Below are 18,255 nucleotides of genomic sequence, written 5' to 3'. Positions count from 1 at the left end.
AGGTGGTTTATATAGAGTTTATTTGTGATGGGTCTTAAAGAATTAGGAGACTTTAGTAAGGGAGAGAGGAAAATAATGTTGAGGATGAAAGAATGAACAATGAGAACAATAAAAATGAGAATGAAAAATTATTGTGCTCGGGAAGCGGTGTATTATTAGTTTGGAGGGGGTGCCTTGAATCACGGCTGGTAATGCTGCTTTTCTTACCCATGCTGAAAGCAAGGAATTGGCGTACCTGCATTGTTCCATTCCATTAATAATAGAGTAGAGACTTTTCAAAAAGAAGAGAAAGTGAATTGAAAGACATTATTTCTTCATGGGGTGGAGTGGGGCTCCGTCTCCATTGTGAGTTAATGCTATGGGGTGGAGGCTCTGAGGTGTTAAGTTCAGCTAAATAGTGAGAAGAAACGGAAAGCATTTGGTAGTTGAATTAGTGTTCCGGAGTCGTTTTAACTAAAACGTATTAATCTGTATTTAAAAATGGCTGATGGAAAGGTGAAAGGTTGAAGAAGAGAATCTTCTAAGTGGAAGAGCTTGGTGCTCCTCAGCCGAAATATTGTTGTTTACAAGTAAGGAAAAACAACATTCATTTCCTAGGTAGTCTATAAACTTAACCGGGTGGGTACAAAGCACTTCCCTGAATATAAGGAGATGTTCTTTGGGTGGTTAAAACCTGATGCTCCCTAGGTCTCTGAATCTGAATATCATTTGTGGCCAGGATTCAAGTTCTTTGCAATGTAGCTTTAAAGTCTCATCTCAATCCGGAGATGTGGCTCGGGACTTATTCTTTTGGCCCCAACATTCCGTGACAGGCCCCACAGTGGATGCTGGAAGTGGGAGGAGAAGGGCTGTCACCTAATCACAAAATCGCAGAACCAGGATCTGCCATTTCAGATCTCCTGGGACTGGAACTCCTGTAATCTCTTGTTTTAGAACAGAGTAGGGCGGGGCAGGAAAGCTTCACAAAGGAGCCATGATGGATGAGGTTTATTTTACTTGTCGGTTCAGTCATTTTTTTCATTAAAGCAGCATATTTGAGAGAGCAGCCTACATTATATCCCGTGGCTTGTACTGGGAATGTCGAGGGACCAGGTCGTGGATCATTGCCATGAGCAACAAGACGGGGGTGAGTGCCGCAGCCTGTCGGATGACTAGCAGGAAACACATGCCTGCCAGAACACATCATTTCAACTTTGGCTTTCACTGTACTAATTCCCTGAACGGCAATAACAAGAAGGGGAGTGGGGGGAAACATGGGAAATGAAAGAAAAGAGATCTGAGAAACTAAATCTGCAGGGGTAAAGCAGTTACCAGAGTTTAAGTGAAACAGCTCACAGATGCAAGCAGGGAGGTAGAGGGAGGAGAAAAGGCTGGGCTTAAGCAACCTGCTACTGGGATTTAGACAAAGGCGGGTTGAGAGACAGAGAACAAGGCGGGATCAGTTGCTAATATCAGCATGGGGACAGAGCCAGCAGCTGGACTCCCAGCATGAAACTGAATAAATTCACAGCGTCTCCTTCAGGGTAGGAATTACTGGAGTATGTACCAAAATAAGAACTCAGAGAAAAAAAGTAAGTTTGGGAAAGGACTTAACAGATTTTCACGGTCTTTGAAATCTCGCTCCTCTTGAGGCATGTCTTCATCGATGCGTACCTCTTTACACATGCCTGCCAGAACACATCATTTCAACTTTGGCTTTCACTGTACTAATTCCCTGAACGGCAATAACAAGAAGGGGAGTGGGGGGAAACATGGGAAATGAAAGAAAAGAGATCTGAGAAACTAAATCTGCAGGGGAAAAGCAGTTACCAGAGTTTAAGTGAAACAGCTCACAGATGCAAGCAGGGAGGTAGAGGGAGGAGAAAAGGCTGGGCTTAAGCAACCTGCTACTGGGATTTAGACAAAGGCGGGTTGAGAGACAAAGAACAAGGCGGGATCAGTTGCTAATATCAGCATGGGGACAGAGCCAGCAGCTGGACTCCCAGCATGAAACTGAATAAATTCACAGCGTCTCCTTCAGGGTAGGAATTACTGGAGTATGTACCAAAATAAGAACTCAGAGAAAAAAGTAAGTTTGGGAAAGGACTTAACAGATTTTCACAGTCTTTGAAATCTTGCTCCTCTTGAGGCATGTCTTCATCGATGCGTTACCTCTTTATATTTTCTGTCTCTTGTGTAATCATTTTTATCGTGTTCTACGTGTTCAGTTTTGGGGGAGAGCAAAGCTTCCAGAGGCTGAATAATTCAGAAACTTTGATGTTGACTCAAGTTTGCACATCCTTTATCAAAGGCAAAACACCTTTCCTGTGGAGAAACAAACTAACAATATATGAGAAGTCTTCTTGCAAAGAATACCTGACCCAAAGCCACTATATCACAAGCCCCTTATCTAAAGAAGAAGCTGAATTTCCTTTGGCATATATAATGGTCATCCATCACAATTTTGATACTTTTGCAAGGCTCTTCAGAGCTATTTACATGCCTCAGAACGTCTACTGCATTCATGTGGATGAAAAAGCAACAGTTGAATTTAAACATGCAGTGGAGCAGTTATTGAGCTGCTTCTCAAATGCTTTCCTGGCTTCCAAGATGGAGCCAGTTGTGTATGGTGGGATTTCCAGGCTCCAGGCTGACCTGAACTGCATCAGAGATCTTGTGGCCTCAGAGATCCCGTGGAAGTACGCCATCAACACCTGTGGGCAAGATTTCCCCCTGAAGACCAACAAGGAAATAATTCAGTATCTGAAAGGGTTTAAAGGGAAAAACATTACCCCAGGGGTGCTGCCCCCAGCTCATGCAATTGGACGGACTAAATACGTCCACCGAGAGCACCTGGGCAAAGAGCTTTCTTATGTGATAAGAACCACAGTTCTGAAACCTCCTCCTCCCCATAATCTCACCATTTACTTTGGCTCTGCATATGTTGCTCTATCAAGAGAGTTTACCACCTTTGTTCTGCATGACCCACGGGCTGTTGATTTGCTCCAGTGGTCCAAAGACACATTCAGTCCTGATGAACATTTCTGGGTGACGCTCAATAGGATTCCAGGTATGTGAAATTCCATATTGCACGTGATGGCAATGTGCCATAGTCGAAAGGGCTTTTTGAGAGCCTACTCCTTTTTATTTGAAGTGGAAGATGAAAACTGAAATATATAGTTCTCACCCTAATTCTTTCTAAGTGCAAAATGATGTTTTGGTTGTTTTTTTTAATGTGATAGTATGATATTCTAGCAAAGCCAAATAATACCTTTCAGTGGATTTGCTTTGCAGTTCATCATGTTCTTTTGCATTTATCATCTTATTAAATCTTTCCCACAATAGATGTTATTGTTCTCAATCCCTGCTAGAGTTCCCTCTTTCTTCCAAATTTGTCAAACTTGCTCTTACCTCAGAACTTTTGCCTTAGCCATTCTCCTGCCTACCCCTAGACCTTCACAGCTCCTTCTATCAGCCAGATGTCATCTGAGCTGACTGACCACCCCACCCTGTTTTTCCTTCAATCACCATCTGGAATTATCATATTAACTTATTTGTATGCGTTTGTTCTTGGCCTCCTCTGCATTAGCTCAACGAAGTCGGGCCATTTTCTCTCTTGTTAACTGCTGTATCTTCAATGCTTAGAACACTTAGTAAATGTCTGATAAGTGTATTTTAGGTGAGTGAATGAATGATGAATAGCAAATCATGAGGCTTTACTATGGCACCACAGCTGTCTCCCTAAGACCAAGTGAGCTGAGAAATATTTGGACTCGCGCATGTACCATATCATAGATGTAGAGTTTATATTATACATAAATGTATACTTTATCTATTTATATTATAATATGTTTAAATATATTATGTTAAGTATAATATATTTGTGTTATATAAATATATTTTATATATACACATTTATATATTTACTTCAGGTAAATAATGAGATTCTACTGCAGAAGCTCCTTTTTTTTCCATCAGAACATTTCTACCTTTACTAATGGACTAGATCCATTATTTTTAAAACTATTAAAAAAACACGATAGGATTTCTTCTGAAGGAAATAGCACGCTGTGGACTCCGTGGAAAACACAAAGCAGATTTCTGACGAACCCGACAGCATTATTACAGCAGAGAAAAGCGATCATTGTTCTGGTGGTTGGGGGGCCGCCAGGTTGGAAACACTGGTAGGTGCTCTCGGGCTGCAGGGCAGGGCCCGCTGGGCGATAAACACGCCGGCATTCTCTGGAAAATACTGTGTTTGGGTTCTGAATCCCAGGGTGATCGGCCTGGGGAATAGGGCTGGCTCTTGTCCTGTGCATTCTCTCTTTCCTGACCTCTCTCGCCCTATGGCCACCATGTTTTCACCTTTTATCTGTTGTTTCCATCATTAGTGTATAATTTGGGAGCATTAGGTATTTAGAGGCTGATTTTCATAGTTAAATGTATAATATATGTGTATATTTTCACTATTCCCTTAAAATTTATAGAAGTTTAGTTCTAGCCATGTGATTCCTTAGATATCGTACTGAGATTAAGGCATTTCCTAACTTAGAAAAGCCTGAATTGTTGGTTTGGAGAAAAAAAAAAGAGAAACCTGGGTTTTGTTTAATGTCTGTGGTTACTTTGACGGAAGGACGGTCAGTATAATCAACATCAAACCAGAGTAAGAAAATCAAGGGAAAAAAGAAAGTTTCATCTCCCTTTTTTTCCCTTAGCCCCCTTCTCCTTTCCAGCCCTAGTCAGACAGACAATGTGAGAGACCTCGAATAATATCTAAATAGGCACAGGAGAGAAAACTATTTTTACTATAGGTTTATGGTGTGGCACACTGGCTTCTGCCCTGTCACAGCAAATGTATGACCCTACGTAAATCACGTAACCTCTTGGGACCTCAAATCTCCTAGCTAAAAAATGAGGGCACAAGTACCATACATGTTTTTCTTTGCAGAAGATGCAATGCCCAGAATCACATAAACACCCATCACGTGGCTATGGGAATTCATAGAAAGGTGGGAATGCTGGTGGTGAGTCTGGACTCCGATTTTCCCATTAGCTCTGGTGAATACATTCCATTTCCTTTGTAGAAAATCGGAGGTGAGAGCTCTGCCAAGAAAGCATCTCTCCAGGGAGGCAGGTGAGCCATGTCAGGGGGCTGTCAGGTCTGATTCTGCAGGGCAAGCCTTTCAGGCTAACATGACATTTCCTGGGGCTTTGCCACCTTCCTTTGTTAGACTCTGGATGGCATCCTGGTTCAGGGAGATAGCGAAAGGATATCCTCCTTGCAAGTTGGCCCTTCCTGAGTTACAAATGATTTAAAGAAAATAATTCATCAAACACTATAGTCTCGGTGCTGGCTATCTCATCTTCAAAGGCAATGTAAAATTTAATCATACACTCAAGTAACTCCAGTGGTTTTATACTTGGCATTCTTTGTGATTTAAGATTTGGTGTGTGAACCTGCTTCTTTATTACCAAACTGAAACCATATCAGTTCTTCTATTTTCAATGTTATGTTTTTAGGGGAAAAGTTCTGCAGTTAATACAGCGTAAACATATTTTTTGCAAATGTGCAAGTCCAGAGAGTGGTGTTCCTTCCCTTCCTCAAGGTTTCCTTCTGTCTTTCTCCTAAACATCCTCAAGCGTTTTCATTAGAAAGAACTTGCACAGGCATTTTAGTTTCCCCCAAACACTCACAAGAGTGATATGACTAAGAAAATGATTGGTACCTTATAATGAGATATCAGGAAAAAAAAAGTGAAAATGGTTTAAAATTGGTGAGACTCAATAGAAAGGATATTCATAGAGGTAGCACTGAATCACATATCTTCACACTTTTTTTTTTTTTTTAATGTCTTTCTATTGAGAAAATGGCTTCTCTCTTGGTTTTCAACCCTTAGGCTTTTCCTATACTGCATTAGAAACAAAAATGATGGGGCCAGAAAAAGTCCGTTGGTGGCTTCAGTCTCAATACTTCTTCTGGGGAGGCCAGGCAGAGTGGCTGTGACTCATGTACAGACAGATTGTCTAGACCTCTCCCTCTCGACATAGTCTCAAAGGAAACTGTCCAGGAGCACAAATTTCTTTGACTTACACTACAGAACATCAGGCTCTGCTAGCAGTACCGCACCCCAAATTCTGGTGCACACTTATATTTTCTAATTTCTCAGATCTTTATCATTGCTACTATATGTCACCTTAAGAAAAGCCCATTTTCTCTAGCTTTTCTGGTTATTTCTTTGCCATTTTCTTTTACTTATCCGCCCCAGGGAGGAGTGCCAGAGGCCTCTTAGATTTTTGCTTTAAGTCTTGTCAAATTGTTTAGCATCTGCAGAAGCTGTTGCTGGTCTAGTTTTTTTCTCAGTCCATTCCTATGGCTAGATTATCCTCTTGTCCCATTTCAGGGCAAGTCTATCTCTAATGAAAAGGCAAAGCTGCTACATGCTTTGGCTTCAACTACTTTTTTTCTCTCAGTGCATAAATTTGTTCTTTTGAATTTTTGCTCACGCATTACTCTGACCTTTCTCATGCCATGATGTTATTCTTCCATAAGAATGTTTTCATTTATTTGCTTTGCTTCCTTTTTTCATTTTGTATACATTTTTTTCAGAACTCCTTTGTGAAATAAATTCTCTCAACCTTGGAGTGACCACATGATCACATTTCCTCATTTTTCAATTCTAAAAATAGCATGTTTCCTACTTCAATTTATTTTGCTTTTTTAACTTGAAGTTTTATTTATATGTGCACATTCTTTGAGAGTAAGTGACAGAAACGAAACCCAAAGTTGCTTAAACAGAAACAAGAACTTACCGAGTCATAGAATTAAGCTGTTCAAGGAGCGGCTCCAAATAAAGCTGGATCAAGAGTTAGAGCAATATATTCAGGACACTTGTCAGGCTTTCTCTCTGTGGGGAGACCAACCATCCCTAATTGTTCAGGTCTGAGGGTGAGTCCTGGGAGTGGGCCTTTCAGTACTAAAACAAAGAATGTCCCAGAAAACTGAGGCATGTTCTCCCACATAGTATCAGAGATGGTCAGAAGTATCTCCTGGTGTTTGGTTCTGACAGCTGGTACTCCTGAGGGGAAAGAAAGTCTTTTGCCTAATAGTTCCAGCAACAGCACAGGGAAGTCTTCAGATTGGTTCTGCTTGGTCTAAATTGCTATCCCTAAACAAAGCAGGGGTAGGAGGAATACTGACTAGCCTTTCTTGGGCTGCTTTCCCACAGTCGAGCTAGAGGTTAGGGACAGGCTATGGTGGAGTGATGCTAGGCAGACAAAAAGCACAGGCTCACTGTAAGATGGTTCCTTGTTTTGCAGGCAGAGTTATTCTGACCATCTTCACAGGATATCAGAGGGGCAAGATTTAATGCAATATAAAGCTTTAAGCACTTGAGCTATTTTAACTTGGAGAATACTAATTAAATTACCTCTGTGGAAGTATGATCTTATAAGCATACCGCATTTCCCTCATAAAACTATTTTCAATAATGTTCCTTTATTATATTTGGATAGTACTCGGTTTGCAAAATATTTCTTACACATTAGTTTTTTTAATCCTCATAAGAACCCTCTAAGAGGAAGACTATTGTTCCCATTTTGCAGATGAGAAAATTTAAGATTAAAATATGTGACTTGTCCAAAGACAAATATTACATATATCTAGCAATAAATAAGAATAAAAAGAAACATCTAGGAAGAACAAAGACTTATGTTATACATTTAGATTAAACTGAACCTAATTTTACAAACCATTTAATTATGACAATGCAACTGTTCAGAAGATGAAACTTAACTAATTTTAAGTCTTATTAAGCTTATAGAATGATTATATCATTGAACCTACCCAAGAATGTTCCCTCTTGTTCCTTATGTTATCTCAATATTTAGCCCATTTCCCAGAACTTTTGTTTTTTTCATGTGAACAGAAGGTACAGGAAATATTAAGAAACGAATGTTTACTGAATATCTGCCTCGGGTCTGCATTATCTCAGTGTAACCTTCACAGGAATTTTGTCTGGTTGGTACTTAAATCCACATTTTACAAATATGAAGATGAGATCGGGTTGAGTAATGTCCTCTACTCCAAAAACAGAAAGCACAGTAAAGGAGAGAGTGTGGTCAGCGGGCACCTCAAATTCTGTACTTTCAGAACTCAGCTCATGTGCCCCTGAATTTAACACAATCCTCTGTTATCTCTCTCAGTCCTGCAGGCTGGCTTCTCCCTCTGCTAATTTTCACCACCTTGATTTCTGTCAATTTTCCTATCCCTGGAGCTCAGGTTCCAGAGTTGGAGAGAAACAAGGTTGGAGCCTTAGCCCTTCCATCACGAGCCATGTGTGGCCCGACATTTGTAAAGCTCTGTCTTAGAGTAGTCACGTGGCATTGATGTTGAAAGCATGGATCCTGGTGGCAGACTGCTTGAATTTGAATATCCATTCCACCATTTACAAGCTGTAGGAACTTAGACAAGTTATCTAAATTTGGGGGCCTCAGTTTCCCACCTACAAAATGGAGAAAATAATAATATTTATATGAAATATGTAAGATTTAAGGGAGTTGGACCAGTGCCTGGCACATATTTTAAATGTTAGATTTTATCATTGTTGTTATTGTTATTATTATCATTCGATAAATATTTATTAAGCACTAGATGCTGTATTAGGTACTGGGATATAATAATAATAAGACAAATAAGGGCCCTTTGGTCATGGAATATATATTCTAGAAGCGGCAGACAGATAATAAAAAGTAGACAGATAAGATAATTAGAAATTACGATAAGCGCTATGAAGAAAATGTAGGCTGGAAAAAAAAGAAAAAAATGCAGGCTGATACAGGAAGGGACCTACTTTAAATGGAGTGAATTAAGAAAGGCTTCTTGGTGAAAGTAGCACATGAACTGCATCTCCTATATGAGAACAAGTCAGCCATGCACTTGAGAAAGAGGATCTAGATCTGGCAAAGTTCCTGAGGAGAGCAAGAGCTCTCTGTGTTCAGGAGCCATAAAGGCAGCCCTTGTGGCTGTGGCTGAGTGAGCGAGAGTGAGGGCTAGACTTTGCATTGAGGTGAGCAAGGCCCTTGTGTGACATGACCTGGCAGCACCCCTTTCATAAGGTTATTGGCAAAAGCAGCAAGATAATGTGTGCAAGTGTTTGGCCTAGTGCTGGGTGCAGAGTAAACAGTCAATAAACTGGATCTGGCTACCAGCCTCCTCTCCATTTCTGGTCTGCCATCTATCTCTCTTCATCTCTCTCCTACAACAGTCTAATTTCCTTTTAACCACTTCCCCTGACTCCATTCTCAGCCTGCTTAAACCCATTCTCTACAGTAACAAGATCTTTATAAAAATGCACCTTGATTACATGATCACATCTCTCTCCTTCTTAGGAAACTTCTATGGATTCCTATTATGTCCAGCACAACGTCCAAACACTGGGCACAGGGAACTCATTGTGATCTGGCCCCGTGGCCTTTCCAGCACCTTCTCTCACTATGAACTCCAGCTCTACTGTATGGCTTGTGGGTCCCAAATGTGACCCTTCCACCCTCCCTGCCATGTCAGTCCTTCTGCCAAATGCTCTGGAATGCTCTTCTTCCTTCCTTACTCACCTAGTTGATAATGTGCTTTGCTTTTAAGATTCAGACTAGGGTTACATTCTTTAAAAAGCTTTTCCTAAATTTTGCTCCTGTGGACTCACTCCTCCTGTATCTATTCTTAGTCTTGCAGTGCCACGTTTGGGTTCCCAGTAATCTTCTAGACTGAGCTTCAAGGGTAGAACCTGTACCTGCTCATTTTTGTTTTCTTATAGCACAACCCCTGATACATGAGCAATACTCAGTACAATGAGATCTTGGCTTGTATTATTTTAACTTACACAAACTCCACTATACACACACACACACACACACACACACACACTATGTGTAAGTTTAAAGGGTTTCGGCCATCGTGCCCTGCCCTCGATTCCATCCAGTGACTGTGGGGTCCAGAGTGAGCGTGAAGTGGATTCCTCTCATTCCCATGTTGGGTCTTGGCTCCCATGGATTGCTAATGTAAAGATACAGTGTACATCTCACAACATAGCACCTCGGCTTGAGCTCACTACTTCATCTGGTGCTCATTTGAAGAACCACCATCTGGACTATGATTAAAGGGAAAATCGGCCATGTTGGAAATTTGGAGACTCTGTGTCATTTTAATGTGGCACATTCCCAAGGGATTTCTCCAGAGGAATTTTGACTGTGTGTTGTTTTCTTTTACATACTGACTTTGCAATCTAACCTGTGTTGAACTTCTAGAACAGCTAGTAATTGGCAAAGTCAGTGCACAAATTCAGATTGTTTTACTTTTCTAATCCAGAGTTCTGTCCCTTATCCACATGCAATGTATAGAATCGCTCTTTTCTAAAAGTTGTTTTTATTTAGAAAGGCAGATAGGATCAAAGTGCTACGAAGAGATAATTACCAAAGACTGAAGTCCTGGAACAACAGTCTGTCATAAAACTTTGACTCTGTCACAGGACTTTCAGCTACGACTTCCAGCATGGCTATCCTGTTGCCAAATGTGCTAAAGGGCATTGCTTTTATAATCCCTCTTTGAGAAACTTGTAGTTAAATGGATAATTCTGTCCTTTTCATACTCTTGGTTACCAACTATTTAATTGAGACTTAGATAACAGTTGATTTTAGAGCCACTATTCTCAGAGAAATTCAGAATGAGGTAAATTTAAGTTTCCAGTGAACATCTTTAGTTTGCTTTTGGGCCCTTACTGTTCTTCCTCCCTTTGTGATCTCATTTACATCCACAGCTCAGCCTCATTTTTGTAGTTATGACTGACATCCCTCCATCATGCTCCCAGGCCCTCTCTCACATTTCTTCCCACCTTTTGGATATCTCTTCCTGAGGTTCCTCCTGGCACCCGCTGACATGCTTCCCCATCCACCTCCCTACTCCCCACTAACACCGTTCTTCAGAGCTTCCTTGACCTGCCACCACTGCCATTCTCCAAGTTAGCCAACTTCTCTTAATCGGGCCCCTATGTCTAATCAGCACATTCTGCACATTCTGTGATAGGTTTCGAGTGAGTGTCACTCTCCCTGTTCCTGTCGCTACCGCTCTAACTCCTGCCCATCGTGCTTCTCAAGCAGATTGTTAGACCCTTCCTTCTCAGTGGTCTTTCTGGCCCCGGTCTCTCTATTCAACCCATTCTAACACTCTCGACACACATTTCTTCTTAAGGCATAGCTCTAAGAATAACATCTCTATCCCAAAAGTTTCAATGAGTTTCAACAGCTTACTGAATTATTCATTATAAACATCTCAACATGGCATGTTGGATATCAGCATATCCCTATTAGATATCACCTCAATATCACCCTACTATTGGTTCCCATTACTGCTTTCCCTGAAAGGAACACTCCAGAAAAAACACCATGCCTTGTATTCTTGCCTTTGGTAATTTTCTGCATGTTGTTTTCTTTACTTGGGCCAATCTTCTCCATCTCTCCCATTTATATAATGACATTAATGGGTCTGCATTCAATGGCTTGTTATTTAGGAAGATTTTCCTGATCTTTTTTTCTCAATTGTACACCCTTGTAAACTTTTGTTGTAACTCCTTTATGCATTCTTTAATCTTCTTTGCATTATAATGATGAATGTAAATATCATGTTACCCTGACTAGATTATAAGTTCTTTGGGATCTTTTATATTTTTAGCAGCCCAGTAGGATAAGAATATTTATTAAATTGAGTCAGATGGAAATAATATTTAATATGCCCGTCAGCACTGCTGCCCAGTCAGCTGCAAATCATCACCTCCTCCACCACCACCCGCATTACCACACACACAGCCTAGGTTACCATGCCAAATCCTGAAGGCTCAGCTTCAGCATCTTCCAGCCATGTTCAGTTTTTCCAAGACATTTCTTGAAGTTCTTTCTGCTTCTGGTCAATAGCAATGGGACTGTTCTCTCTTCCTCAGTTTTTCCAAAGCATCTGGTTCATCTCAGGTTTTTTTGGAATGCCTCTCAAAGAAAAGCTTATTTTGGGGGTAGCATCAGCTCATGCCAGACTGTGCTTCACTCTGAGGCCCACTATCCATGAACTTACCAAATTGGTGTCCGACCTCACACCAAAGAAGTAAAAAGAATAGCCCAACAGCAGAGGCCCCTGCTTTAAAAAACAATTTGAATTTTTATAAGGCTGCTTCTTTGATGGAATTAATCTATCGTTTGGTGAAGCAAACGACCCTGCTAAGATTTTTGGTGATTTTTTTTCCTGAGTCTCGGAGTGGATAATTTGCAATCTTTGAAAGTTAAATCTAAAGCTAAATCTAAAGCAGTAAGTAATATTAATTACTTCCTAAGTAATCATTTCTTAATGTGTTTTCTCAATGCCAGAGCCACTTAACAAACCTCTCTTTCTCTCGTCTTTTGACTCATACAGTATGTAACATTCTTTTCTGAGATGATTTTAAACAAAACTATAAGTGGCAGAAAGTTTTCCCCAAATATATTTACCCTATATCTATTTCAGGGCCACATTTTCAGAGAATGAATAGATGATACCCATTCCCCATAATCTTTCTCTTCAGCCAGATTAAAATGTCAGAACATAACTATGAACATATCAGAGGATAAAACTATCATCATTACTAAGCAAGCTAGAGACAGTCAGATCAACCTAATACAATTAGCTTCCTACCATGTCAGTCCCCTCTTCTAGTTATTTCCTCTTTAGCCACCCCTTCCTAAGCCCTGATCCTTAAATAATTTCTTTTTCATTGAAATTCGTTAACTCTTTCCTCAGTTTAAGTCAGGGCTTCTTCTTTGAGTTTCTTGTGGTTCTAGAGGATGAAAGCCCTTCTGCCTAGAACTCCAAGTGCCCACCTATGTCTCATGGGGAAACCGCCTATCCTGGACTCTGAGGTCCTGTCTTCTGGACCTCAGGTCTCCTGGAAAGGCTAAACACCTCCCCGTCTGGTTTCTACTCTCTTGAGACTTAGGCTTGTCTGAGCTAATTGCCCTTCACTTCACTTTCAAGCCTTCTGGTTTATCTCTGGTCAATAAGCCTACTACATTTTGGATTTTCCCCTGCACTTACTCAACCTAAACATAACTTTTTAGTGCAGCTTTCCTAAAAAACAGCCTCCTTTTTATTCTGTGCAGAAAGCTATAGTAATCACAGCATCTAGAGCTGAAAGGAGCCTTAAAGAACATCTAGTTCCAATCCTAAAATCATATGAATTTGGAAATCGAGACCCAGAGAGATGAAACAGCTGGTTGATTATGCTGTTCTGTAAAATGAGTTAACATTTTCTGACTTTATTGCCCATTTATTACAGATGTTAAAATAAGCACTTCCATTCATAAGACCCCATATTTTTCAATTAGTCCCCCATTTACAGAAAGAGGATGTGGTGTTACATGTGGTGTTGGAGGTGGGGCACAGGGATTTTAGATACAGTTAACATTGTAATAACACAAAGTTATTTTCCTTTTAGTTTCTCCTATCATTATATTGGTTGTTACTAAGGTATTCTTATATCCACTGGGCAACATCTGTGTAGTTAGAATGGTTTAAGTGAATTCTTTTAGGTTTACCGTAGAGCTATCCCACAAATGTTAATCATTTTGTCCTCATGCCTCAGTGATTTGGGGTAGGGTCATGTGGAGTTTTCATGCACTACAGTTTGCAGACTTTTTATGATCTGCATGCTCCCCCAACCCAGATCAATGGTTTAAACATTTGCTTTCCTTTCATATTAATCTGTTATTGAATCCCCTCTAGTCAGTCTATCTTTCAGCAAAGAGTGGGTAAGACCAATGGTATCTAGGGTGACCAATTTGTCCTGGTTTGTCCAGGACTTTCCCATTTTTAGCACTGAAAATCCCATGTCCTGGGGAATCCTTCAGTCCTTGGCAAACTGGGATAGTTGGTCACCCTAAGTCCTACTACTACATATTCCTGCCCAGAGAAGGATGGAGGAGTAGTGCTCTAGATATTTATGTCCCACAGAACAGTACTGATCAATAAACTGTAAAAAAAAAAAAAAATGAGAATCAAAACCATTCAGTTATGTAGGTTACAACACACTGAAGACACATTGAAGGGTAGTGCTCAAAACTACACTATCAGCCATGAGGGCCCTAACCAAAGCAGACCAGAACTGAATCTATTCTATTTATAACAATGATCCTATTGTTTTTGCAGAGGAAAAAATAGAGTTTAAGGATGTCATCTAAAAGGATGAATTGGTAAATATAAAACTTGAATCTAAAGCCACTTTTAGCGGGAAAATCAAAGATTTTCTTCTACTAAGTACAAGCACAGGACACATCTCAGTGGCAAATTTGTTCTAGCTTTAATTTCTAGCAAAGCAGAAGAAATGTCTGCTTTTTGGGATTTATCTAAGCACTCTGCCCTAATAAACTGTCTAAATTCAAGTAAATGACAGGTTCTTTGGGAAAGAAGCTAGTATGACAGTGGATTGAATAAACTGAAAGTGAGCCAAGAATTTAATAGGGCTATTAAAATTAGAAGTTGGAGGAAACCACTGCCTATCTCTATTTCAAGACTATTTTGTTTTCATTTATTTGACAATGTTCAAAACACAAAGGGTGTCTTCAAGACACACATCTCTGCCAGCAGCTGAATTATAAAATACCTTCTCTTAGTGGAAATACCATACCTTCACCTTGCAACGTTCAAAAATATAACATTCAAAAATATGGAAGTGGAGAAATTTGGAGGTATTTGGTATGAGAAGGGTATCAGAAAAATATCCAGATTTGAACAGACCTTGGACATTCCTTTCCTCAAGAATTTGTAATTTGCAAACAGAGAAAAGTTGCACAGAAAAACAAAGGTAACCTATTATTTTCCTGGAAACTTAATGGAATACAGCCAAAGGTAAAATTTTTGTTTGTGTTTGTTTGTTTTTGGTCAATTAGAGTTAAAGTTGGGCAATTAACCACAGGAGGGAAAGAATGTGCCACCTCTAGGAGGCTGCGAGGAAAGTGCCAAAACGTAGAGTGATCCTGAAAGAATGGAATAAGCTGGGGTGGCAGCATGACGAGTCAGAGAGGGAGAAGACTCGGAGGCTTCCTCATCACATTTACTTTTCACCGCTTAGGTAGACTGGAAACTACTCCTTTTTAAAAACTGGGAAACTAAGGTTCAGTGATCCCAAGAAACTTTCTCAGGGTCACGTAGTAAACAGCACAGCCAGATTGGCTGGTTCTCCGAAGAGGTGACCACGTCAGGTGCAGTTTGAAAGAACAGGTTCAAGAGGCTGCAGTTGGGAATGAAGGGCAGTCCCTCATTCTGGGGTGGGGAGAGGCAGGACAGGCCGACGCTGCCAATGAGAGGGATGGCCTGGAGGCCTCCTGCCTGGACTTTGGGATCTTTTCAGCACAGAATGATCCCCTAAGCACGGCTGGTTTATTTTATTTTATTTTTATTAAATTTATTGGGGTGACATTGGTCAATAAAATTATATAGGTTTCAAGTATACGATTCTATAATACATCATCTGTATATTGCATTGTGTGCGCACTGCCCAAAGTCAGATCTTCTTCCATCACCACATATTGACCCCCTTTACCTTTTTCTACCTTCCCTCCAAGCCCCCTACTTCCCTCTAGTAACCACCATACTGTTGTCTGTGTCTATGAGTTTTTCTTTGTTTGTCTTCTCTGTTCATTTGTTGCTTTCAGTTTTATATCTCACATATGAGTGAAATCATATGGTTCTTGACTTTTTTCACCTGACTTATTTCGCTTAGCATGATAATCTTGAGATCCATTTATGTTGTCACAAATGGCAGTATTTCGTTTTTCCTTATGGCTGAGTAGTATTGCATTGTCTATATGTACCACACCTTCTTAATCCAATCGTCAAAGGACACTTTGGTTGTTTCCATGTCTTGGCCGCCGTAAATAATGAAGCACAGCTGTTCTTCACTAAACCTAGTTAAGAAGGTGGCTGAAGTGTTTAGAGTCCTAGATAAGTCGTTTGGCAACACAGAGAGAGATGCCTTAAGATTATTGAATCCTTTCTATGTACAAGGCATTGTTCTAATATCTTTTTATGTACTAACCTATTTAAATCTCTTAAGAGGTCAGTGTTCTTATGATCTCTGTTTCATAGAAGACACCCATGCATACATTCTAGGGTTCTTCCCTATGACCCAAATGGTTATATAAGAAGGATCAACATAATTATTTCCCCTCATTTCACATTTCTTCATCGGGAAAAAACAGAAATTATAGGTTATTGCAAAGATGTCAGTATTGCAAAATTTAGGCCTGGAGGAACATGATTATAATCTAGAACAGAAATCAGCAAGCTACATACAGCCATGGGCTAAATCTGGCCTATTTTTCTACTACCTGAAAGCTAAGAATGATTTTACAATTTTAAATGGTTGAAAAAAATTCAAAAGTGGACTATTTCATGACAAAAAATGATATGACAATGATATATTAATACCAATAAAGTTTTAGCAGGACATATTGTTATGGCTGCTTTCATGCTACAGTATGAGAGTTGAATGGTTGCCTCAGAAACCAAATGACCCACAAGCCTAAAATATTTACTACCTGGCCCTTTTACAGAAGAAGTGCTAAATCCTGATGTAGAATCATGGTAACACATATTTGTTACCATCTTTTAGGAAAAAACTTTTTGTCATAACTGTGCATTTTGTTCGCAAAATGGTTTATTTTTTAAAAAGCTATTTGAAATAAACACTTCATAAATGCCTTTTTAAACAGAATATGCAGAATATACGTAGAAGATATTTGTTCATACATTTCTATTTCTATTTCACTAAATATTAGGACTCCGCTTGCTTTCAGAGGTATGGTTGGCCCAATGTTTGAACTGATGGTCAGTCTTCAAGCCCTTTCATAGATGTTAACTTATTTGATAATTAAAAATACTAGAGGTATTGGTCGACAATAATAAAATGGTTATTGAGCTGTACAAGTGCCGGTTATCTTTTCATTGAATAATCTGGCCCTGATCTGCTTTTGGAGTTTTTCTTGAGCCTTCTTCATTCTCTGTACATCACCTATTGCTGACAACAGGGTGCCGAATCTACTAGTTCTACCTCCCTCTTCTAATTTGCGACTTCTTACCTGCTCAAGTCTGAGAAAGTATGTTAAGAGTGTGCCTATACTAAGAGTTAACAGGAGAAGCCTCAAGAGGTGTTTAATCCTTTGATGTTTAAAGCAAAGATGATAAACTGACATCCTGAGGGATGGACTCGTGTCTTAAAAATTTGTTAATTACTTGATAACATTTAAAGAGTTTGGGAACTTTTTAAAAAATAAAATTTAGATTTCTCACTTCTCTTGAAATATAAGAAGAGCTGGCAGCATCGGTCCTATAGTATGATCCAGTGTGAATTAATCACTGGCATTGAGAGGGAGCTGCTTGCTTTTGGTGGGGCACACGTTCTTTACCAGTGTCCCCACCCTCCCTGCACATCCATGACATCTTGGCCTTGTGTTAATTGCCACTTGTGAACTCATTAGCCCTGTTTTTCCTTTCCTACAACCAGCTTCACGTACTTATTTCACTTACCTGCCTGTACACATTTGAGTGTGTGAATCCAGCCTACAACATGTGATCATTGTTTGGGTTGCTGAGAGATCTTTTCTCATTTACTTGCTGTGTCTTGTTTGTGGCCAAAGTGTTTGAGGTTGCCAGATTGACGCAACCAAAGACTTAGATGAGAAGCAGAATGGTGTAAAGTTGATAAAGATGAGAGGACGCCTCAAAAGCATTGCCTTGATTCAGTAGCCAATAATTACTCCAAGAGAAGCAATCTGAGGTAGAGGAGAACTACGAGGACTTGGAAACAAGTCAGGCCAGGATTTCAACTCTGCCTTTGCAAGAACCATCATTTGCTTTTGCCTGTGCTGGCCCAGCTGGGGTGGAAGCACAGCTCAAGTAAGGTTAACAAGAACTAATGGACTGTGAGGGAAAAAAGATTCCACTGTGTTCTCAGAAAGCCCCCAGATAGCTGAGCCCTTAGTTTGGTGTCGAGCTGAGCTTACTAAGTATTCTTAGCTGTTGTCCTTGTGCTTTCTCCTTGTTTGTGATGATGAAGGTTATCCTGGAGCAGAGAGAAGCATGGAGTGAATACAAAATGTCCAGTTGATGACAGATTTCAATATGTTAAGCAACTAAAGTGAATAGAGCAGATATAATGTCCTGGTTGGAGGTTAATAACTTAGACCGCCCAATTATTTGCTGGAAGACAG

At 40.0% G+C, this 18,255-nt stretch overlaps 2 protein-coding genes across 2 annotated transcripts in view; both read left to right on the top strand.

Moving 5' to 3' along the window:
• The window catches only part of LOC102877728 (glucosaminyl (N-acetyl) transferase 2 (I blood group)), an 80,718-nt gene that overhangs the window by 20,844 nt on the left and 41,619 nt on the right, over positions 1-18,255 (top strand). The gene's annotated exons all lie outside the window — the stretch shown is intronic.
• Positions 1,685-3,057, top strand: LOC102898828 (N-acetyllactosaminide beta-1,6-N-acetylglucosaminyl-transferase). Its single transcript, XM_006909277.2, has one exon. It carries the CDS (start codon positions 2,131-2,133, stop codon positions 3,055-3,057), a length of 927 nt encoding a protein of 308 aa, XP_006909339.1. The 5' UTR covers positions 1,685-2,130.

The sequence above is a fragment of the Pteropus alecto genome, unplaced genomic scaffold, assembly GCF_000325575.1.
Source record: "Pteropus alecto unplaced genomic scaffold, ASM32557v1 scaffold121, whole genome shotgun sequence".
Classification (NCBI taxonomy): Eukaryota; Metazoa; Chordata; class Mammalia; order Chiroptera; family Pteropodidae; genus Pteropus; species Pteropus alecto.
Note: the sequence above shows the minus strand (reverse complement) of the source record. Positions and strands in the feature narration are given on the sequence as shown.

Coding starts and splice junctions, on each gene's coding strand:
- LOC102898828 (XM_006909277.2), top strand. CDS start 2,131: ATGTCTTCATCGATGCGTTACCTCTTTATATTTTCTGTCTCTTGTGTA.